Source organism: Scyliorhinus torazame, chromosome 10, assembly GCF_047496885.1.
Source record: "Scyliorhinus torazame isolate Kashiwa2021f chromosome 10, sScyTor2.1, whole genome shotgun sequence".
Taxonomy (NCBI): domain Eukaryota; kingdom Metazoa; phylum Chordata; class Chondrichthyes; order Carcharhiniformes; family Scyliorhinidae; genus Scyliorhinus; species Scyliorhinus torazame.
Window position 1 is genome coordinate 215593787 of NC_092716.1, and position 23989 is coordinate 215617775.

Genomic DNA, 23989 nt, shown 5'->3' on the forward strand with positions numbered 1-23989 from the left:
CAAGCCTCCATAGCGAGCTCGTGTTCAGCCTCCACGATAGAAGCAACGCAAGACTCCGACGCGCAGTCCTTGCAGGAACAAGACCATGAGGGTCTAGCAACCTCCTCTGACCAACTAGCGGCAGATGATGCAAGTCTGCCATGTTCAAGTAAACAACAAGAAGACTATGAAAGTCTACCACGCTCCAGTGCACAGCTGGACGACCATGACGGTCTATCATGCTACAGTGAAGAACAAAGCGACGATGATAGTCCAAGCCCAAATGAAGGACAACAGCAAGACAATGCCAGTCCACCCACATTGTTTGCACCACCAGATGACGACTCTGACAATTTACCCAACCCAAGTGAACAACAAGCAGCTACTGAGGCTCTACCCACAGTATGTGAGACGAGTGAAGACAGCATCCCACTTCCCATGCAAGATGTGCAAAGTGACAGACCTCAGCTAGTGTGTACAGAGGCACTCGACGATCACTGTGAGACCACTGGTGCCTCCGGTGACACCATGATATTTCCACCCTCATTCGCTCGAACCTCTCCACAAGTCAATGCATTCCTGCATGTTCCGACTCCAGACGTGCAGCTTCAAGAAATCTCAGCTGACTCCAGTGAACCTGCTAAGACTCCGTATGGGGAGCATCAACAAACCAACACTGACTCAGTTAAAACAGACCAGACTCCAGATGGAGAGCAACCAAACGCCGACTCTGATTCACGTAAGCCGGACTTTACTCCAGACAGGGAGTGCCACAACGTCACTGATGGCATGCTCAGGGTGACAGCAGATGCCACAATGACAGGAGATGGATCACCTAACAATTACACTGGGTCAGTAATAACAAGTAGTGGCTACACTCCAAGAGGAATGCACCAATATTCACTACAGCTATATCCGCACATTTTTTCCACACCAGCAGTGCAGCCAATGACAGCTCATGCTGGACAAACTGTTGCTGATTTTGCCTTAGTTTAATTGCTCTGTTTTATTACCTTTGCTCTTGAGTCGCCAGGGATCTTTATGATACTGCCACGTGGTTCAAGTCCGAGTAATGATCAATAGTCCAATACACCGATTAGTAAGATTTAAATCAAAGCACATTTATTATACACAGTAATCGCTACTCATGCACAAATTCTACGTCTGAGCTACTTCTACAACTAACAGGCCTATACTTAACTTGGAACTGGCCCACCAAGTCAGGGAAACAAATGGCCTTTCGTTTGGGTTCTGAGCCTGTGGGATTCGAAGTTGGTACAGGTTGGTAGCTAGGAGCGCCTATCTCGTAGCGAGCGTTGAAGTAAGACTTACAGGTTCGATCGGCTGCTGAAGAGTGAAGAGAGCTGGAAGAGAGCTGGAAGTGAGCCGAAGAAGAAGAGAGCGACTTGAACTTGGGGCTCAATTCTTATATTCCCCAGGGGCTTCCCGCCTTTCGGGGTGGACCTTGTACCTGGTCCCAAGTGATTGGACTTTGTCCAAATCACTTGGTTCGATTTTCTCCAATGCTGGAGCGGTTCTCTGTTCGATGGGCGGTCTTGAGGTGGTCGTTCACCTCCTTTTGTGTAGGCTTCTGCTGGCGCCGAAGAGTCTGGTTTTGCTTTATGTGTCTAAATGTTGCTTATTGTTCCCGGGGATTGCTCATTAGTATGCAGATGGCTGGTGTTTTGTTATGCTGATGGTTGCTGGTATCGATCTTGTCTGGCCTTTCCAGAGGTAAATACACAGCCAACCGGCAGCTGCTCATTTTTGTCCTGTTGGCTGACTTTCCCATCAGCCTTTGCCGTTCGCCATTTTGAATCGGGAGTTGGCCATTTTAAGTGGCTACAAAACCCAGTATTCAGGCATGCAGCAGCCAGCAGTCTATGCAGCATATTCTCAAACAGGCCAGCACTACGGATTGCCCACTAATGGATTCAAGACCGAAGGAGGACTACCGCAAGCGCAATCTGCACTACAGACTGGATGCCTTAGTTACAGCCCAGAATTTGCTACACCCCAGCCTGGCCAGACGACATATTCCTAACAGATGCAAGGTTCTAGTTTCACACCATCACCAGGTAATTATGCGGCAGCAATGCGAGCAGCAATTCTGTTTCCAATTCGACAAGCTTCAACGGTTCTCAGCAGGATCACCCTTCCAGCACAGCATGTGGCCAGAACTAGTATGTACAGTCTTATCCAACTTCAACATATGGCACATCCATGATCTCGAATGATACTGTTGATGGTTCCTCTTCAACGTCAACACCTTATCAGCTACAAGATGCCATTCGACAGCACCATGACAAACATCGAAAAAAGAAAAGGATTCCAAATCAGACAGCGAAGTGATTTGACCACTTCTTGGTTCCTGTGGCACAGGGACGTTGATGGCGTTCATAACCAAGAGAGACATTTGACCATGATGATTGATGGTTTTTGGACTCACACGAATGATTTGGACTTATTGTTTAATCACTGTTCCCATGACTTGTATATACCTTACCTTATCTACCTGTTCTTTGTTCAATTTTCTCAAAGTGTGCAGAAAATATGTAACACATAAAAAAGGGGGGATGTGGTGATGTGCATCAATGTAAATGCATGTAGGCTAGCTAGACACTAGAAGGAGCACCAGAAACATCACACACACACTCAATCAATAGATCAGTTAGATAGAATACGACCAATGGATATTCACGATACGCACAGAGGTGACACCACCACAGGAGGGCATTACACCAACCCATATATAAAGGACACCACACACATGATCTACCTATTTCCAGTGGAAACAGTCAGTGAGTACAGACACAGGGTTGATTCAATATTACACCCACCATGTGGATTGCAGCAACTGGTTAGTCAGTCTCGGTAGCTATAGTAGGATTAGCAGTAGTGTTGAACCCGAGTAATAGAAGTGTAAATAGTTTAATAAACGTGTTGAAGTTATCTCCACGTCTGAACCTTCCTTTGTCAAGTGCACCACAAGGAAGCCGCTTATGTTACACCTACAACATAACAAATCATACCCCACCTTGGATACCATCAGTATCGTCCAAACTCTGTCCCAAATGTTGTTAGAAAACTGTTGCTCTCATCCAGTTTCACTTGGCAGTAACACTCCTTTGCATTTAGAATAGTGAATAACTTTGCCTCAGCATGTTGTGGCAAAAACTCCTTTGATGGTGGGTATGGGGTAGTGACATCTCCAGCATTTTATTTGGATCTTCCAGGTCCAAGCAAACTTACAGCCTTCCAGATTGTTACGCTGCTATCATGCTGCTAATCCAATCTGGTTACTCCCCTCTTTTCCAGCTCTTCTATGTTGTTCTTTAGCCTCGACTTGTATGCAGCTGGAACTCTTCTCGGTAGATGCTGAATTGGTCTTACACTCTGATTTACTTTAGATGGTATTCCTGTTTCAATCATCCTAACCCTGCAAAAATAGCTTTGTCCTCCTCTAGGACCTACTCTGCCATCAGTGGATGTGTGTGCTGTGACACATTGTAAGCCTTCATTGGTACATTCAGAGATACTAGTCCAAGCTTTAAACTGGCTTCAGCCTGATGGAACAAACCTGTTTTTATCACGTATAGGGTTCAATTCAACTAAATGGGAACAAAGTCCCATAGCGAGCATGTTTAGCCACGTGTTTTTCAGCACGCTCAGTGCCGAGAAACACATGGCTATACAACACGACTTGCGTTGTACAAGGGGCCTCAGCGGGGAATGTGTGGTTGAGGCCGTACATAGCCCCGTTTTGTACACGGGGGGGTGTGGTAGTCTGTGTAGAGGTATTACGGTACCTGGTAATGTTGGAACATCATTGGTAGATATTGTATGCTTCCAATTGGCCAAGCTGTATGGTAGCTACGCCCTGCTAGGCGGGGTATAAGAGCCCGTGCCGCCCCAGCAGCCTTCATTCTGTACCCTCCCTCACTGCTCCAAGACCCTGAAGCGCTGCCTAGGGTTTTTCAGTTACTATGCCCAGTGGGTCCCCAACTATGCGGATAAGGCCCATCCCCTGATCCAATCCACAGCTTTTCCCCTGTCGATAGAGGCCCGCCAGGCCTTCATCCGCATCAAAACTTTTTAAAGTTTTAGTTTAAACTAATGCAGCAGGGCCATGGGAACCTGGATTGTAGTTTTAGGGTAAGGGAGAATGAGAGTATAGAGGTCAGGAGCACAGATTTGATGTCGCAGGAGGGGGCCAGTGTTCAGGTAGGTGGTTTGAAGTGTGTCTACTTCAATGCCAGGAGTATACGAAATAAGGTAGGGGAACTGGCAGCATGGGTTGGTACCTGGGACTTCGATGTTGTGGCCATTTCGGAGACATGGATAGAGCAGGGACAGGAATGGATGTTGCAGGTTCCGGGGTTTAGGTGTTTTAGTAAGCTCAGAGAAGGAGGCAAAAGAGGGGGAGGTGTGGCACTGCTAGTCAAGAGCAGTATTACGGTGGCGGAGAGGATGCTAGATGGGGACTCATCTTCCGAGGTAGTATGGGTTGAGGTTAGAAACATGAAAGGAGAGGTCACCCTGTTGGGAGTCTTCTATAGGCCTCCAAATAGTTCTAGGGATGTAGAGGAAAGGATGGCAAGGATGATCCTGGATAAGAGCGAAAGTAACAGGGTAGTTATTATGGGAAACTTTAACTTTCCAAATATTGACTGGAAAAGATGTAGTTCGAGTACATTAGATGGGTCGTTTTTTTGTACAGTGTGTGCAGGAGGGTTTCCTGACACAATATGTTGACAGGCCAACAAGAGGCGAGGCCACGTTGGATTTGGTTTTGGGTAATGAACCAGGCCAGGTGTTGGATTTGGAGGTAGGAGAGCACTTTGGGGACAGTGACCACAATTCGGTGACGTTTACGCTAATGATGGAAAGGGATAAGTATACACCGCAGGGCAAGAGTTATAGCTGGGGGAAGGGCAATTATGTGCCATTAGACGTGACTTGGGGGGGATAAGGTGGAGAAGTAGGCTGCAAGTGTTGGGCACACTGGATAAGTGGAGCCTGTTCAAGGATCAGCTACTGCGTGTTCTTGATAAGTATGTACCGGTCAGGCAGGGAGGAAGGCGTCGAGCGAGGGAACCATGGTTTACCAAAGAAGTGGAATCTCTTGTTAAGAGGAAGAAGGAGGCCTATATGAAGATGAGGTGTGAAGTTTCAGTTGGGGCGATGGATAGTTACAAGGTAGCGAGGAAGGATCTAAAGAGAGAGCTAAGACGAGCAAGGAGGGGACATGAGAAGTATTTGGCAGGTAGGATCAAGGAAAACCTAAAAGCTTTCTATAGGTATGTCAGGAATAAGCGAATGACGAGGGAAAGAGTAGGACCAGTCAAGGACAGGGATGGGAAGTTGTGTGTGGAGTCTGAAGAGGTAGGCGAGATACTAAATGAATATTTTTCGTCAGTATTCACTCAGGAAAAAGATAATGTTGTGAAGGAGAATCCTGAGAACCAGGCTAATAGAATAGATGGCATTGAGGTACGTAGGGAAGAGGTGTTGGCAATTCTGGACAGGCTGAAAATAGATAAGTCCCCGGGTCCTGATGGGATTTATCCTAGGATTCTCTGGGAGGCCAGGGAAGAGATTGCTGGAACTTTGGCTTTGATTTTTATGTCATCATTGGCTACAGGAATAGTGCCAGAGGACTGGAGGATAGCAAATGTGGTCCCTTTGTTCAAAAAGGGGAGCAGAGACAACCCCGGCAACTATAGACCGGTGAGCCTCACGTCTGTAGTGGGTAAAGTCTTGCAGGGGATTATAAGAGACAAGATTTATAATCATCTAGATAGGAATAATATGATCAGGGATAGTCAGCATGGCTTTGTGAAGAGTAGGTCATGCCTCACAAACCTTATCGAGTTCTTTGAGAAGGTGACTGAACAGGTAGACGAGGGTAGAGCAGTTGATGTGGTGTATATGGATTTCAGCAAAGCGTTTGATAAGGTTCCCCACGGTAGGCTATTGCAGAAAATACGGAGGCTGGGGATTGAGGGTGATTTAGAGATGTGGATCAGAAATTGGCTAGCTGAAAGAAGACAGAGGGTGGTGGTTGATGGGAAATGTTCAGAATGGAGTTCAGTTACAAGTGGAGTACCACAAGGATCTGTTCTGGGGCCGTTGCTGTTTGTCATTTTTATCAATGACCTAGAGGAAGGCGCAGAAGGGTGGGTGAGTAAATTTGCAGACGATACTAAAGTTGGTGGTGTTGTCGATAGTGTGGAAGGATGTAGCAGGATACAGAGGGATATAGATAAGCTGCAGAGCTGGGCTGAGAGGTGGCAAATGGAGTTTAATGTAGAGAAGTGTGAGGTGATTCACTTTGGAAGGAATAACAGGAATGCGGAATATTTGGCTAATGGTAAAGTTCTTGGAAGTGTGGATGAGCAGAGGGATCTAGGTGTCCATGTACATAGATCCCTGAAAGTTGCCACCCAGGTTGATAGGGTTGTGAAGAAGGCCTATGGAGTGTTGGCCTTTATTGGTAGAGGAATTGAGTTTCGGAGTCAGGAGGTCATGTTGCAGCTGTACAGAACTCTGGTACGGCCGCATTTGAGTATTGCGTACAGTTCTGGTCACCGCATTATAGGAAGGACGTGGAGGCTTTGGAGCGGGTGCAGAGGAGATTTACCAGGATGTTGCCTGGTATGGAGGGAAAATCTTATGAGGAAAGGCTGATGGACTTGAGGTTGTTTTCGTTGGAGAGAAGAAGGTTAAGAGGAGACTTAATAGAGGCATACAAAATGATCAGGGGGTTAGATAGGGTGGACAGTGAGAGCCTTCTCCCGCGGATGGAAATGGCTGGCATGAGGGGACATAGCTTTAAACTGAGGGGTAATAGATATAGGACAGAGGTCAGAGGTAGGTTCTTTACGCAAAGAGATGTGAGGCCGGGGAAAGCCCTACCTGCTACAGTAGTGAACTCGCCAACATTGAGGGCATTTAAAAGTTTATTGGATAAACATATGGATGATAATGGCATAGTGTAGGTTAGATGGCTTTTGTTTTGGTGCAACATCGTGGGCCGAAGGGCCTGTACTGCGCTGTATCGTTCTATGTTCTATGTTCTAAAACGGACATTGCAAAGGCCACGATGCATGCCATCGACGAGTCCAGGTCGAGAGCAACGCGTCTGACGTAGCTCTGGCGGCCACCCTCAACCAAGCGGGCAGACCCGTGGCCTTCTTCTCACGTACCCTCCATGCTTCTGAAATCCGCCACTCCTCAGTCGAAAAGGAGGCCCAGGCCATAGTAGAAGCTGTGCGACATTGGAGGCATTACCTGGCCGGCAGGAGATTCACTCTCCTCACTGACCAACGGTCGGTTGCTTTCATGTTCGATAATGCACAGCGGGGCAAGATAAAAAACGATAAGATCTTGCGGTGGAGAATCGAACTCTCCACCTACAACTACGAGATCTTGTATCGTCCCGGGAAGCTAAACGAGCCTCCTGATGCCCTGTCCCGTGGCACATGTGCCACCACACAAGTGGACCGCCTCTGGGCCCTCCACGAGGACCTCTGCCACCCGGGGGTCACTCACTTTTTCCACTTTATCAAGACCCGCAACCTGCCCTACTCCATCGAGGAGGTCAGGACAGCCCCCAGGGACTGCCAAATCTGCGCGGAGTGCAAACTGAACTTCTACCGGCCAGAGAAAGTGCACCTGATGAAGGCTACCCGTCCCTTTGAACGCCTCAGCATGGACTTCAAAGGCCCCCTCCCCTCCACCGACCACAACACGTACTTCCTGAACATGATTGACGAGTACTCCCAGTTCCCATTCGCCATCCCCAGCCCCGACATGACCGCAACCACCGTCATCAAGGCCCTCCATAGCATCTTTGCACTGTTCGGGTTCCTCGTTTACATACATAGTGATAGGGGGTCCTCCTTTATGAACGACGAACTGCGTCAATTCCTGCTCAGCAAGGGCATCGCCTCGAGCAGGACGACCAGTTACAACCCCCGGGGTAACGGACAGGTCGAGACGGTGAACGGAACAGTCTGGAAGACCGTCCTACTGGCCCTACGGTCCAGGAATCTCCCAGTCTCCCGCTGGCAGGAAGTCCTCCCAGATGCCCTCCACTCCATCCGGTCACTGCTTTGTACCACAACCAACCAGACACCTCACGAACGTCTCCTTGTCTTCCGCAGGAAGTCCTCTGGGTCCTCGCTCCCAACCTGGCTGGCAGCTCCCGGACCTATCCTGCTCCGAAAACACGTGCGAGCGCAGAAGTCGGACCTGTTGGTCGAGAGGGTCCATCTTCTACACGCTAACCCCCAGTACTCCGACATGGCGTACCCCAACGGCCGACAAGATACGGGCTCCCTACGAGACCTGGCGCCCGCCGGAGCCCCATGCACACCTCAGCCACCAATCCCACCCTCCCTTCCACCAGTGCACTTTACAGGAGGATCGGTCCTCCCGCTGGCCCCGTCTAGGCCCCCCCACCCACCAACGCACCCCGCAGATGCTCCCTTCCCAGGTCAACCGTTTTCCCTACCAGCGGCGTCTAGGGGTGTCGAAGCTGCCACAGAGATCGAGGCCACGCTCCCGGAGTCACAGACGCCTGAGCCTCCACCGGAGTCACCACCGAAGCTTCGACGATCACAGAGGACGACCAGGGCCCCCGATCGACTGATTGCTTCATTTTAAAGTGTATAGCTAATTATGAATCATAAATTGTAAATAGTTAATAGAATTGTAAATAGTTACAAAACGCTGTATGGAGGTATTACGGTACCTCCATAACTATAATTCTGCCACAGCACCATCAGGCCACCACCCCCACCGGACTCTTTTTTAACAGGGGGTGAATGTGGTAGTCTGTGTAGAGGTATTACGGTACCTGGTAATGCTGGAACACCATTGGTAGATATTGTATGATCTGGGAGAAATTATGGAGAGCGTCAGCTCCATGCAGGCGGGGAAGGCGTCGGGACCTGGCAAGTTCCCGGCGGACTTCCATAGAAAATTTGCACTGGCTCTGGTTCCACATCTAAGGGACATATTCACAGACTCACTGGCAAGGGGCACCTTGCCTGCCATGCTAGCGCAGGCCACAATCTATTGATACCCAAAAAAAACAAAGACCCGAAGGAATGTAATCATATAGACGCATTTCGCTGCTAAATGTGAGTGCGAAAATACGCGCAAAGGTCCTGGCCAATAGGCTAGAGAGCTGTGTATCAGAGGTGGTCGCAGAGGACCAGACAGGCTTTGTCAAGGGTAGACAGCTCCCTGCAAACAACAGGTGGCTGATGAATAAAGTAACGACCCCCCCGGGGAGAGAACACCAGAGCTGACTGACTCCCTGGACGCAGAAAAGGCCTTCGACAGAATCGAATGGAAGTATCTCCTCGAGGTAATGGAATGGTTTGGGCTAGGAGCAGGATTCACCGCCTGGGTGAAACTCCTGTACAATGTCCCCAAGGTGAGTTTGCACTCCGCGCAGATTTGGCAGTCCCTGATGGCTGTCCTGACCTCCTCGATGGAGTAGGTGGGGGGAGGAAGAAAAGAGGGAGCCTGAGAGGGTCAAAGAAACAACACGGAGGGAGGGGGAGGAGCCCACCCCCAAAACACAAGATGGGCACGGCCAAAATTGACAGGGAGAAAAGGGGGATGAGGGGGGAACTGAGGAGGAGGGGGAGTACACACCCAGAACGAGCAAGGAGGGCTGCACGCTGGGTCAAACGGCGACAAACTGTAAATAGATAGAAATAAGAAAAACCTTTGCTCAGTAAGTAAACAAAAAAACGAACGGCAATGTATATAATATTGAAAATGACAGTAAAAAGATTTTTTTTTTTAATTGTCACTGATAAAGCAACTGGGCCTCTGACAGGAAAGAGATGGCAAGAAAATTCTAAATTATTTTCATAGTCGAGGAAAAAAATAATATTTTTGTTTTTCAGTGTAGAAAATATAATTAAAGTCCTGCTATTTCTACTCACATATTTCTTTAGAACTGGCCTGTCAATCATCAGCCTGAGTTTAGGGAATGTGTGGAATCATTCTTCAAAACCTGCCAGCTGCTGTCCGTCCGAATTCTGAAAGCGTTTGCACTGGGCCTGGGTCTTGAGGGTGATTTTTTTATCAACAAGCACAAATATATGAGCTGTAAGTACTAATTTCATAAACACTATGTGGTAAACAACTGTATTGTATTGTATTGTTACATGCCTGGGCTTGTCCCTGCTGGCTCTGCCTGTGGCTCCTCCCCTTGGGCTCATGTATAAAGGTGGCTGGTCTCCGCCTCTGATCCAGTTCAGGATCAGAGGCCAGGAGGCTTTCTATTTAGTGTATTAAAGCCTCAGTTATGTTCACCACTTGTCGTGTGTTCATTGATGGCATATCACACTGACATCTGGTTCTGGTTCCTGCAACCAAACAAAACTCTCTGGATTAAAGATCCAGTGTATGTTAAGAGAAGGCAGGCTAACTCCAAGCAATCTGTTGATGTTCCAGAGGAATCTCCAGTGAATTTACCCTGAGGGCAATCGGTGACCGTTCATTTCAGCTGTGTTGTTGCACGGTGCCGAAAATAATATGCCTAAATGTAAACTTCAAATTATGCAAGTTTGTGTAATTATTTAAACAGCTGGGCTGGGGTTGATTAGATAATGAATTATAATATATTTGTTCCTTTTTTATATTAATTTTTTGTTTTTTTGTTTATAAATTTTGAGTACCCAATTCATTTTTTCCAATTAAGGGGCAATTTAGAGAGGCCAATTCACCTACCCTGCACATTTTTGGGTTGTGGGGGTGAAACCCACGCAAACACGGGGAGAATGTGCAAATTCCACACGGACAGTGACCCAGAACCGGGATCGAACCTGGGACCTCAGCGCCGTGAGGCAGCAGGGCTAACCCACTGTGCCACCGTGCTGCCTTTTTATATTAAATATGATAGGCGCGATCTGCTGGCCACGTCACCTCCAGCCGGGAGGGCGACATGACCGTTAGATGCCGGGTGAAGCCTCGCGCTGGCTTCCCGGCACCACAACGCCTCATGGGATCTACCCAAGTCCCGCAAGGCGGCGGAACCAGGCTGTGTATGCTTAAAAACTGACTGAAGCATTCTTACCCGTGATCTACCAGCCTCCTGGGGTCTGAAGGCCTTAGTTGGGCGCCATTACCAGGTGGAATGGCACCCGGTGGGTCTTCCAGGTCATCGGAGGCTCCTGCGTGACCAGGGATAGTGGCCCTCCCCCTAAAATGGTGGCACATCAGCACTGCCCACCTGGCACCTTGGCACTGCCACCCTGGGTGGCACCACAAAGCCGGCAGGAGCACTCCGAGGGGGCTGGGTTGGTAGTGCCAGGGTGGCATTGCCAAAATGACTGAGGCTGGCCATTTCCATGAAAGGAGGGTGGGGTTTGAAGGGTGGGGGTTATGGAAGGGAGGGGCCTGAAAAGAGGGGCTCCCAGGGATCCCACAGCGGGGTGTTCTCACTTGGGGGAGTGTGGCGTAATGTCCATGTGTGTGAGGGGTGACATTGCACATGGGTGGGGGACCCACAAGCTCACTTCGAGATCGGAGCACCCTTTCAAATGGCAGCCCGATCTGAGTTCAGCTCCCCAATGATGAGGCCTACTTTCCCAGCATCTAACAGCCTCACTGGATCTACTGGCTTCCCGAGAGAGGCCGCAGCCAGGCGCGGTTCAGTACTGGTCCACACAAATGGAGGGGGAGGCGGGCAGCACCATCGGGAAGTGGGGGACTGTAAAACACATTAAACACATTTGTGTACAATCATTATGATGCATTTTTCACTTTCTTCCACAATGCGGACTGACCTCCAAACCCTTGGCCCATCTCTCGAGTCATCCCCCCTCCCCCGTGGCACCCACCCACCCTCCGGCTATGGTCATGTCCCTGGAGCTGTGTCCCATCCCTTGGGTGTTCGGCTGTTGGCTGCTGCATGTGTGGTGTTGCCTCCCACGGGGGGTTGTGTTCAAGTACAGTATACAGGCATCAAGGTGTGATTGGGATTCTAGGCAATGACTCCCACATGCTACACCCACAGGAATCCATTTGGGATGTGTGAAGTGCTCAGTTAACCACGATTGCCAATTCCTTATCAGCAATAGCCTTCAGCCGCAAGGCCAGAGGCCTTGGCAGTTGATGGGGGTTATGGATGGTTGGTGGGGCAGACAGGCAGGGACAAGGGTTGTCCCCAGTACGGGTAAATGATCCAGGGGTTGGCATGGTGATGTCACGGCGGTTGCCCACCAGTGGCCCCCCACCCGCCTATGGCGGCCCACCCTTGTGGAGGGTCCCCCACCTCCAGTCGAGGGTCCCCCACCCCCAGCTGAGAGTCTCCCATCCCCACCGGGCACTGGGGCAGCAAGCCCACCAACCTCGGGCTCTTTCCTTGTGAGCATAGATGGCTACTTCCCGCCTCGGCTCCCCACAGCAGCCCTTCTGACAGGTTGACGTTTTTCAAAAGGAGTACTAATCGGCACCAGCGTGTGCACTTGCTGGGGAGGCCATTGAATGACGGGAGGCTGTTGGATAAGGGGTGGCTCTCATTAATTGTATAGAAATGGGGCTTAAGTAGTAATTGATTTCTCGCCTCGCTACTGTGGGATCCTGATTTCACAGATCGATTGCATCGCAAACTGTTTAGCGCCTGGCGTCGATCTCGTTTTTGGCCTCCCACTATTCACCGGCCTCGTCTCGCTAAGTGAGAGCATAACCAGGCTGGAAGATTGCGCCGTAAGTGTCGTTTGATAGCAATGGGGAACACATCGGCAGAGCCAGCGCGAATCTCCCTGAAAAACCCGCCACAAATGAACTTAGAAATGTTTCTGTTTGATCACGCCCAATATAAATTAACTTATTTCCTTTTATTTAGTTTTCTCTTCAAGTTATGCCAGAGAAAATATATCAGTATTTAAATAAATAATAGTACGGTATCACAGTGGTTAGCACTATGGGTTCACAGTGCCATGGTCCCAGGTTCGATTCCCGGCTGGGTCACTCTGTGTGGAGTCTGCATGTTCTCCCCGTATCTGCGTGGGTTTCCTTTGGGTGCTCCGGTTTCCTCCCACTAGTCCCGAAGACGTGCTGTTAGGTAATTTGGACATTCTGATTTCTCCCTCTGTGTACCCGAACAGGCGCCGGAATGTGGTTACTGGGGGCATTTCACCGTAACTTCATTGCAATGTAAGCTGACTTGTGACAATAAAGATTATTATATCATAAAACCACTTGGAGATTGTCCATCAGATCCACTAATATACAGAAATATTAAATAAATAAAACCATCAGTTCATTATATTCATTGTAAACTATTTGCAATCTGTTAAAGGTAATCAAAATCAAACAACGCTTCGATCTCTGTATTATCCATCAATACATAAATCCTCTGTGAAGAGTCAGCAGATACGATGTGGAGAGCATTCTGATTATGGAACCATCACTTTGCTTTTCCAAGATGAATGTGGAGGGTTAGAGGTAAATGTACATTTCAGATTTAGTTGTTTTTTAATATTGTTGTACGGTATTATTAAATCAACTCTTAAACCTCAACCATCAAACTACGTTTTTTGATTTTAATTGGTTCATTTATATGAACTATTATGTATTATATTTTTGATCTTCGCTACCATATATATATTTACAGTACTGCCCACCCATTCCTAAGGTCCTGAATTCTGTTTTTTATAAATGGTACTTTGAGCTAATTTTCCCTTTCATCAGACATTTACGTTGTAATAATCTTCTGCTCGGACTGAATTGTTTACAATAAACAGATATTAATGTGACACCAGTAAAGGTTAATAAGGGGCTGCCCCACCCACTCACATAACTGAGTGGCAGTAACTGTCAGTTACCTAAAGCCTAATTAGAAGGCACTGACTGCAATTGTTTTGATCTAAAGTCACCAGGTTTGCGAGTCATCTCAGTCCTATTTAAGAAAGGGTCTTGAAACTCACCTCCAGTGAACACTCCCAGTGAGCCAGAGAAGACACATTGAAGACTGAGTTTGGGAGCTGGGAATTTGAAGCTAGGTGGGAATTTGAGGCTGGATGGGAGGAGGTGCGGTTTATCCTTTGATTTGCCACACTCAAATTTCCACTGAGTGGCCTTGTCCTTCTGCAGGTGACTGCAAGGGAGAAATCTGGGGCTGGATTCTCCGCCCCACCACGCTACCTTTCTGCCTTGACTCGCCGGTGGGATTTTCTGTTACACCGGCCGGTCAATGGGGTTTCCAATTGTGCGGCTGCCCCATGCCATCGGGGAATCCCTGGGTGCTGGCAAAATGAAGAATCCCGCTGAAGGAGAATCCCGCCCCTGGTTAGTGAGTAGCAGGTAAGTCCTTCATATCGGGAGCGGAGCTGAGCAGCAGAAATGCAGAGTGCAGTCTGAGAAGGTGTGATATTTGTGTCTGTGTCTCTGTGTTTTCAAATTGTGGGGGGAAGAAACTGAGAAGTGTGGGAAGGAAGAAACAGTAAAACTGTGACCTGATTGGCTGGTGGGGAATCTGTTTTAAATTTGAGGAAAAAAACCATTGAAAAAGTTAATTAAAACTAATTACTTAACTAGGTAGAGGAGTAACTAAACCTGAGGACAGAGATTAGTGTTTAATTTTACATCAAAAATCTAGCACCAGGAACCATATAGTTAATTGTAACTTAATCTACTAATGATTTAAGTATTCATTTTGAATTCAATAACTAGTGCTTAAATGCAACTCAGCATTGTGCAGTGCTCTAACTGTGAGATGTGGGAGATCTGTGACAGACCATGTTTTGGTTGGAGCAGCAGTTGGGTGCACTTAGGAGCATACAGGTGGCGGGAAGCATCATGGGTAGGAATTATAGAGATGTGGTCACACCCAAGGTGCAGGTAGACAGATGGGTGGCCACTACAAGGGGCAGGCAGTCAGTGAAGGAATCCCCTGTGGCTGTTCTCTTCTCTAATACCGTCTTGGGTACTGTTGAGGGGGATAGCCTATCAGGGGAAACCAACAGCAACCAGAACAGTGGCACCATTAATGACTCTGTTGCTCAGCAGGGGAGGACAAAGTGCAGGAGAGTGATAGTTATAGGGGACATCTTTAGTAAGGGGCACAGATAGGCACTTCTGTGGATGTAAAAAGGGACTCCAGGATGGTATGTTGCCTCCCTCATGCCGGGGTCAAGGATGTCTCTGAACGAACACAGGACATCCTGAAGTGTGAACATAGAACATACAGTGCAGAAGGAGGCCATTCGGCCATTTCGCATTCGGCCCATCGAGACTGCACCGACCCACTTAAGCCCTCACTTCCAACCTATTCCCGTAACCCAATAACCCCTCCTAACTGTTTTGGACACTAAGGGCAATTTAGCATGGCCAATCCACCTAACCTGCACGTCTTTGGACTGTGGGAGGAAACTGGAGCACCCGGAGTAAGCCCACGCACACACGGAGAATGTGCAGACTCCTTGTGGTAAACCACTGTATTGTATTCTATTGTTACATGCCTTGTCCCTGCTGGCTCCGCCTGTGGCTCCTCCCCTCGGTCTCGTGTATAAAGGTGGCTGGTCTCCACCTCTGATCCAGTTCGGAATCAGAGGCCAGGAGGCTTTCTGTTTAGTGTATTAAAGCCTCAGTTACATTCACCACTCGTCTTGTGTTCATTGATGACATATCAATTTAATACACTAAACATCTAATATGAATTCATCACTCAAGCCTCATCACCTGGAGCTGGACCCACAGGCAGCCGAAGCCACTGCAACTTTCGAGCACTGGCTAAGCTGCTTCGAAGCATACTTCAGATCCTTCACTGACGACTTCACCGACCTCCAAAAGAAGCAGATCCTCCACGCAAGGGTGAGCCCGCAAGTCTGTCTTCTCATCATGGATACCCCCTCGCATACGGAGGCGATAATGCTGCTGAAGGGACACTAAGTCTGTGAACGAGGTGTATGCTAGGCACCTTCTTGCCATGAGACGACAATGCCCTGGGGAGTCACTAGCAGAATTCCTGCGTGCCTTGCGGGTACTCTGCCAGAGCTGTGACTGCCAGGTGGTATCGGCTACCCAACACGTGGAGCTGCTGATCAGGGATGCTTATGTCATGGGCTCGAAATCTAGCTACATCCGCCAGCGATGGCTAGAAGAGGGTACACTCAGCCTCCCAGAGTTAGTGCAGCTCTCAAACTCGCTGGAGGTGGCCTACCAAAACATGGAGGCCTACACCTCCGACCACGCGGCACCCTCGTGGACCTCATGGGCGCCGCCATCATCCGACCCGGGTGCGTCGGAAGCCTGTGCCGAGCAGCAGCCCGCCAACCTCAAAAGCCCCAAGTGCTACTTTTGCGGCCAGGGTAATCATCCCCGACAACGCTGCCCTGCACGGAACGCGACTTGCAACGGGTGTGGGAGGAAGTGCCACTTTGCGAAAGCCTGCCAGGCCCGATTTCTCCCTAAGCCCAGCAGTGCTGCCTGCTTGCCTGTTGGGGCTGCCGCGCCACCCGCCATGTGCGATCCGTGGACGCCGCCATCATTGATTTCGGCCGCCACGTGCAACCCATGTGGGCCGCCATATTTGACGCCATTTTGTACTTCACCCGCCACGCGTGACCCACGGGGGCCGCCATCTTTGACGCCATCTCCGATGCCACGCACGACCCATGGGGGCCGCCATCTTGGGACCACTCCGCAGCCTCCCAGGAACCCTGCTCACCCGATCGTACGCTGGCCGCCGTTACCTCCGACCGGCCTACCCATCACCTTCTGAAGCTCACCTCCATCATGCTCGACCAATCTTGGCCTCATCACCGATGACCGTCCGGATTAACGGGCGTGAGATGGCCTTCCTTTTCGACTCCAGGAGCACAGACCGCTTCATACACCCAGATACGGTAAGGCGCTGCTCCCTCCCAATCTTGCCGGCCACCCAGAAAATCTCCCTGGCTTCTGGGTCACATGCAGTAGAAATCCGGGGGTACTGTGTCACGACCCTTACTGTACAAGATGTAGAGTACACTAACTTCAAACTTTACGTTCTTCCCCATCTCTGCGCTGCCCTATTACTGGGGCTCAACTTCCTGTGCCACCTCCAGAGCCTTACTTTAAAGTTCGGCGGACCCCTGCACTCCCCTCACCGTCTGCAGCCTCGCGACCGTTAAGGTCGCCCCACCCTCTCTCTTCGCTAACCTCAACCCAGACTGTAAGCCCATCGCTACAAGGAGCAGGCGATACAGTGCCCGGGATAGGACCTTTAGCAGATCGGAGGTCCAGCGACTTCTACGAGAGGGGATCATTGAGGCTAGTAACAGCCCCTGGAGAGCCCAAGTGGTGGCCGTCAAGACTGGGGAGAAGCACCGGATGGTCATCGACTACAGTCAGACGATCAACCGGTACACGCAGCTCGATGCGTACCCCCTCCCCCGCATATCTGACATGGTCAATCAGATTGCGCAGTGTCGAGTCTTCTCCACAGTTAACTTGACGTCCGCGTACCACCAGCTCCCTATCCGCCCGGAGGACCGCCAATACACTGCCTTCAAGGCAGATTGCCACCTCCACCACCTCCTCAGCATTCCCTTCGTCACCAATGGGGTCTCTGTCTTCCAACGGGAAATGGACCGAATGATTGACCAGTGCGGGCTGTGGGCCACGTTCCCGTATTTAGATAATGTCACCATCTGCGGCCATGACCAGCAGGACCATGACGAAAATCTCCGGCACTTCCTCCACACCGCCAAACTCCTGAACCTCACTTACAATAAGGAAAAATGCATTTTCCGCACAGCCCGCCTAGCCATCCTTGGCTACGTTGTGGAAAACTGAGTCCTAGGGCCCGACCCCGACTGCATACGCTCCATCCTGGAACTCTCCCTCCCCCAAGGCCCTGAAGAGATGCCTGGGGTTCTTCTCCTACTATGCCCAGTGGGTCCCCAATTATACGGACAAGGTCCATCCGCTTATTAAATCCACTGTTTTTCCTCTGACAGCTGTGGCCCGCCTGGCCTTCAACTGCATCAAGGCAGATATTGCCAAAGCTGCGATGCACGCTGTGGACGAGTCCATTCCGTTCCAGGTGGAGAGCGATGCGTCGGACTTTGCGCTGGCTGCTACCCTCAACCAGGCGGGCAAGCCCGTGGCTTTCTTCTCCCGTACCCTCCATGCCTCCGAAATTCTACACTCCTCCATTGAAAAGGAAGCCCAAGCCATTGTAGAATCTGTGCAACATTGGAGGCATTACCTGGCCGGCAGGCGATTCACTCTCCTCACAGACCAATGGTCGGTTGCCTTCATGTTCAATAACACAGCGGGGTAAGATCAAGATTCTGAGGTGGAGGATTGAGCTCCCCACCTACAATTACGATATCTTGTATCGACCTGGGAAGCTCAATGAGCCCCCAGATGCCCTATCCCACAGTACATGTGCCAGCGCACAAGTTGACCAACTCCGGCCACTCCACAATGACCTCTGTCACCCGTTATTTTCACTTTATCAAGGCTCGCAACCTGCCTTACTCCATTGAGGAGGTGGGACCGTGACCAGGGACTGCCAGGTCTGCGCGGAGTGCAAACCGCACTTCTATCGGCCAGACAGAGCGCACCTTGTAAAGGTCTCTCGCCCCTTTGAGTGCCTCAGTGTCGATTTCAAAGGGCCCCTCCTCTCCACTGATCGTAACGTGTATTTCCTGAACATTGTTGTCGAGTACTCAAGATTCCCCTTTGCCATCCCATGCCCTGACATGACCTCTGCCACCGTCACCAAGGCCCTGCACAGTCTTTTCGCCTTGTTTGGGTTCCCCACCTACATCCATAGCGATCGGGGTTCCTCCGTCATTAGCGACAAGTTGCGTCAGTTCCTGCTCAGCAAGGGCATCGCTTCCAGCAGGACGACCAAACCCAGGGGCAACGGACAGGTGGAGAGGGAGAACACGACGGTCTGGAAGGCTGTCCTCCTGGCCCTACGGTCTTGAAGTCTCCCGCTGGCAGGAAGTCCTCTCCGGTGCGCTCCACTCCATCCGGTCGCTCCTGTGTACTGCCACCAACGAGACTCCTCACAAGCGTATGTTTGCCTTCCCCAGGAAGTCCACCTCCGGGGTCTTGCTCCCATCCTGGCTGACAGTCCCAGGGCCCGTCCTCCCGCGGAAGCATGCGAGGAGCCATAAATCAGATCCCCTTGTCGACGGTCCTGCTCCTCCATGCCAATCCACAATACGCCTACGTGGCACATCAGGACTGGCGACAGGACACAGTCTCCCTTCGGGATTTGGCACTGCAGGTTCCCCACCGACCATCATCACCACCCCCGACCCTATCGTCTTCCCCCACCTACCTCAAGAACTGGCACCCGCAGGCCCACCGGCGATCACCACCCCCGCCCATACACTGCACCCCCCTCCACCGACTCCACAACTGGGTGAAGAAGAGGACAACGCGCAGGTCTCGACACCAGTGCCCACACCACAGCCGGGACTGAGGCAATCATGGCGGAAGGTCAAGGCCCCCAACAGATTTGATCTTTCAGCCCACTACGCCCCCGCTGAACCTTCTTTTTTTTTGTGGTGAATGTGGTAAACCACTGTATTGTATTGTAACATGCCTGGGCTTGTCCCTGCTTGCTCCGCCTGTGGCTCCTCCCCTCGGGCTCATGTATAAAGGTGGCTGGTCTCCACCTCTGATCCAGTTCAGGATCAGCAGCCAGGAGGCTTTCTGTTTAATGTATTAAAGCCTCAGTTACATTCACCACTCGTCGTGTGTTCTTTGATGGCATATCACTCCTCACAGACAGTGACCCAGCAGGGAATCGAACCTGGGACCCTGGCGCTGTGAAGCCAGTGCTAGCCACTTGTGCTATCCTGCCGCCCGTAGACAGCCAGAGGTTGTGCTACACATACTACTAACGACATGTGCAGGAAGAGTGATGAGGTCCTGCAGAAGGAGTTCAGGGAGTTAGGCAGTAAGCTAAAAAGCAGGACCTCTAGGGTTGTAATCTCAGGATTACTCCCTGTGCCACGTGCCAGTGAGGCTAGAAATAGGAGTATAGTGCCGCTAAATATATGGCTAAACTGGTGGGGGAGGAGGGACGGTTTCAGATTTCTGGACCACGGGATCTTTTCCGGGGCAGGTGTGACTTGTACAAGAAGGACGAGTTGCATCTAAACTGGAAGGGCACCAATATCCTGGCTGGGAGGTTTGCTCGAGTCACTCGGGAGGATTTAAACTAGTATGGCAGGGAGGTAGGAACCAGAGCATTAGCTTAGAAGGTGTAATAACTGAAGGGGAAATAGAAAACAAAAATAAGAACAACATCACCCTGTCTGCAGTGGTTTGAAGTGTGTTTGTTTCAATGACAGAAATATAGCAGGTAAGGCAGATGAACTTAAAACACTTAGTAGTACTTGGAATTATGATGTTATGGCTATCACAGAAACGTGGTTAAAGGAAGGGCAAGTTTGCCAGCTGAACGTTGGAGGTTACAGATGTCTCAGATGTTACAGGATGGGATTTACCCCAGAATACTGAGGGAAGGAAGGGAAGAAATTGCTGGGGCCTTGACTGACATCTTTGTATCCTCATTGGATACAGGTGAGATCCCAGAGGACTGGAAAATAGCTAATGTGGTACCGCTGCTTAAGAAAGGCAGCCGGGATAATCCTGGCAACTACAGGTCGGTGAGCCTCACGTTGGTAGTCGGTAAATTATTGGAGAGAATTCTCGGACAGTATTTATACCCATTTGGAAACAAATGGACGCATTAGCGATAGACAGCATGGTTTTGTGATCACTAACTTGATCGAGTTTTTTGAGGAGGTGACAAAGATGATTGATGAGGGGAGGGCGGTGGGTGTTGTTTGCATGGTAAAACCTTTGACAAGGTGCCTCATGGGAGACTGGTACGAAAGGTGAAGTCACACAGGATCAGAGGTAAGGTGGTAAGATGGATACAGAACTGGCTCGATCACAGAAGGCAAAAGGTAGCGGTATAAGAGTGTTTTTCTGAATGGAAGGTTGTGACTAGTGGTGTTCCTCAGGGATCTGTGGTGGGCCCGCTGTTGTTTGTGGTACACATAAATGATTTGGAGGAAAATGTACCTGGTCTGATTAGTAAGTTTGCAGATGACACCAAGGTTGATGGAGTGGCAGATAGTGTTGAGGATTGTCAGAGGATACAGCAGGACAAGTTGGAGACTTGGGCAGAAAAATGGCAAATGGAGTTTAATCCAGACAAATGGGAGGTAATGCATTTTGGTAGGTATAACATAGAACTTCATAGAATATACATTGCAGAAGGAGGCCATTCGGCCCATCAAGTCTGCACCGGCCCTTGGAAAGAATTTCATAGAATATACATTGCAGAAGGAGGCCATTCGGCCCATCAAGTCTACACCAGCCCTTGGAAAGGGCACCCTACTAAAACCCACACATACACCCTATCCCCATAACCCCACCCAATCTTTTTTGGACAGTAGGGGTAATTTCAGCAAGGCTAATCCACCTAACCTGCATATCTTTGGACTGTGGGAGGAAACCGGAGGAAACCCACACCCACACGGAGAGAACCTGCAGACTCCGCACAGTGACCCGAGCCTGGGATCGATCCTGAGACCCTGGAGCTTTGAAGCAATTGTGCTAACCACTATGCTACCGTGCTACTCATAGAGGGGAAATACACTGTAAATGGCAAAACTCTTAGGAATGTAGAAAGTCAGGGAGATCTGGGCGTGCAGGTCCACAAATCTTTGAAAGTGGCAACACAAGTGGACAAGGTAGACAAGAAAGCATAAGTAATGCTTGCCTTCAATGGACGAAGCATCGAGTATAAAAACTGGCAAGGCTGCACGATGGTGCAGTGGTTAGCACTGCTGCCGCAAAGCGCCGAGGTCCCAGGTTCGATCCAGGCTCTAGGTCACTGTCCGTGTGGAGTTTGCGCATTCTCCCTGTGTTTGCGTGGGTTTCGCCCCCACAACCCAAAGATGTGCAGTGTAGGTGGAATGGCCACACTAAATTGCCCCTTAATTGGGAAAAAATGAATTGGACACTCTAAATTTATTTTTTTTAAACTAGCAAGTCATGCTGCAGTTGTACAGAAGCTTGGTAAGGCCGCACTTGGAATATTGCGCGTAATTCTGGTCGCCACACTACCAGAAGGATGTGGACGTTTTGGAGTGGGTGCAGAGGTTTACCAGGATGTTGTCTCATCTGGAGGGTGGTAGCAATGCGGAGAGGTTGAATAGACTCTGACTGTTTTCATTAGAACGACGGAGGTTGAGGGGTGACCTGATAGAGGTCTACAAGATTGAGGGGCCTGGATAGAGTGGATGGGCAGGCACTCTTTCCCAGAGTGGAGGGGTCAGTCACCAGGGGCATAGGTTTTAGATCCATGGGGCAAAGTTTAGAGGAGATGTGTGAGGCAGGTTTTTTACGCAGAGGGTGGTGAGTACCTGGAACGCGTTGCCAGGGGAGGTTGTAGAAGGAGACACATTAACGACGTTCAAAAGTCATCTTGACAAATACATGGATAGGATGGGTAAGAGGGATACGACAAAAGGAAGTGCTGAGGGTTTTGGCCAAAGTTGGTATCATGACCGGTACATGCTTGGAGGGCTGAAGGGCCTGTTCCTGTGCTGTATTGTACTTTGTTCTAAGACTCAAAATCTTGTGGTTCCTGTGGTGTTGGGTGCTCTGAGGTACAGATGAACCAACACGGTTGCGATTGGTACAACGCAGTTTTATTCCAACTAGTTATTTACACATCTGACTTGGTACTCAGCACGTGGTGACTGTGTGAGTGTCTTCTTAATGAGGTCCTGGCCTTGTCCAGTCTCCAGATGGACTGGCCAGGAGGTGTCGTGTTTCTTGTCTTGTCTATGAGTGGCTGTCGTGTTATGTGTGCTAATTGGTCTGTTGGTCTGTCTATCATGATGTGTGTGTTGTGTTGTGTGTTTGAATATCATGACAGTTCCTTGATGTATCATGTAGGGCAGATTCAACTGGACAAAAACACGGGGCGGGATTCTCTGGCCGTGTCCGCCTGGCAACCGGAAAATCCGCCCAATGTCAATGAGTTGTCCATTGTACGCGGCTCACCAGTGGCGTTCTTGTGGCAGGCGGAGCGGGAGTATCCAGCCCAGAGTCCTGTTTAGGGCGTGTTGAGTGGGATGTTTATCGGCGCAGCAAAGACCAGGCTATGCAACAACATCTTGTCATTTATTTTGGCCTCGATGGGGAACACCCCGCCGAGGCCGCACTGCATTATTTCCTGTACTGACAAGCTCTGCTCACCAGTGCAGGAAGCGTACTCGTGGATCGGGCACCAATTTAAAGGCAGCCTGGATTTTCCGACCCCCCCCCCCCCCCCTCAGCCTCTGGACCCCACACTGCACCCAACCTACCTCTTACAGTGGCCTCGAGCCCCCTCTCACCCACCTCTTAAAGGCAAAGCACCTCTGCACCAAAGCCGTTACATGGAAAACCTTGCACTCGGGAAACTGGGCATTGCCACCCTGGCACTCTGGCAATGCTCAGTTGCCAGACTGACAGTGCCACACAGGCACCCTGTGGTGCCATGGTAGCACTGCCATGGTGCCGGATGGCAGCATCAGGCTGCAATGCCAAGGTGCCTGGGAGTGCCAGGATACCATCCTGCACAGAGGCCGAACACCCGAGGGTCTCCAACAGCCTGGGACACCTCCCCAGGTGCCGTTGCACCTGGTCCACGTTTTGGTGGACCAGTGCTTCGTGGCTCCCTGGCGTGGTCTCCCATGAGAGGCCGTTATGTCCCGGGCACTAGGGGAAACCAGCACAGACATATTTAAATGAGCCTAATGACTTATTTGAATATGCTAATCTGTATCTCGCCCAGCGAGGGCGAAATCCTGATCGCGACATTGAATTACGCAAGACGTTTTGAGCATTGGGAATCTTGCCAGAGGCCTCTCGTGAGACTCAACAGCCTTGTCGTGTCACCAAGTCACGTGCGAAAAGGCTGGTAAATCGCACCCATTTATACTAGCAGCAAAATTGCTGC

The 23989-nt window shown here is 50.1% G+C and overlaps 1 protein-coding gene across 1 annotated transcript in view; it reads left to right on the top strand.

The window, feature by feature from the left end:
• The window catches only part of LOC140384563 (uncharacterized), a 65401-nt gene that overhangs the window by 23058 nt on the left and 18354 nt on the right, over positions 1-23989 (top strand). Inside the window, exons 5-6 of the mRNA XM_072466369.1 lie at positions 9960-10113; positions 13313-13458. Coding sequence (XP_072322470.1) covers positions 9960-10113; positions 13313-13458 — 300 coding nt within the window. The remainder of the gene's footprint in view (positions 1-9959; positions 10114-13312; positions 13459-23989) is intronic.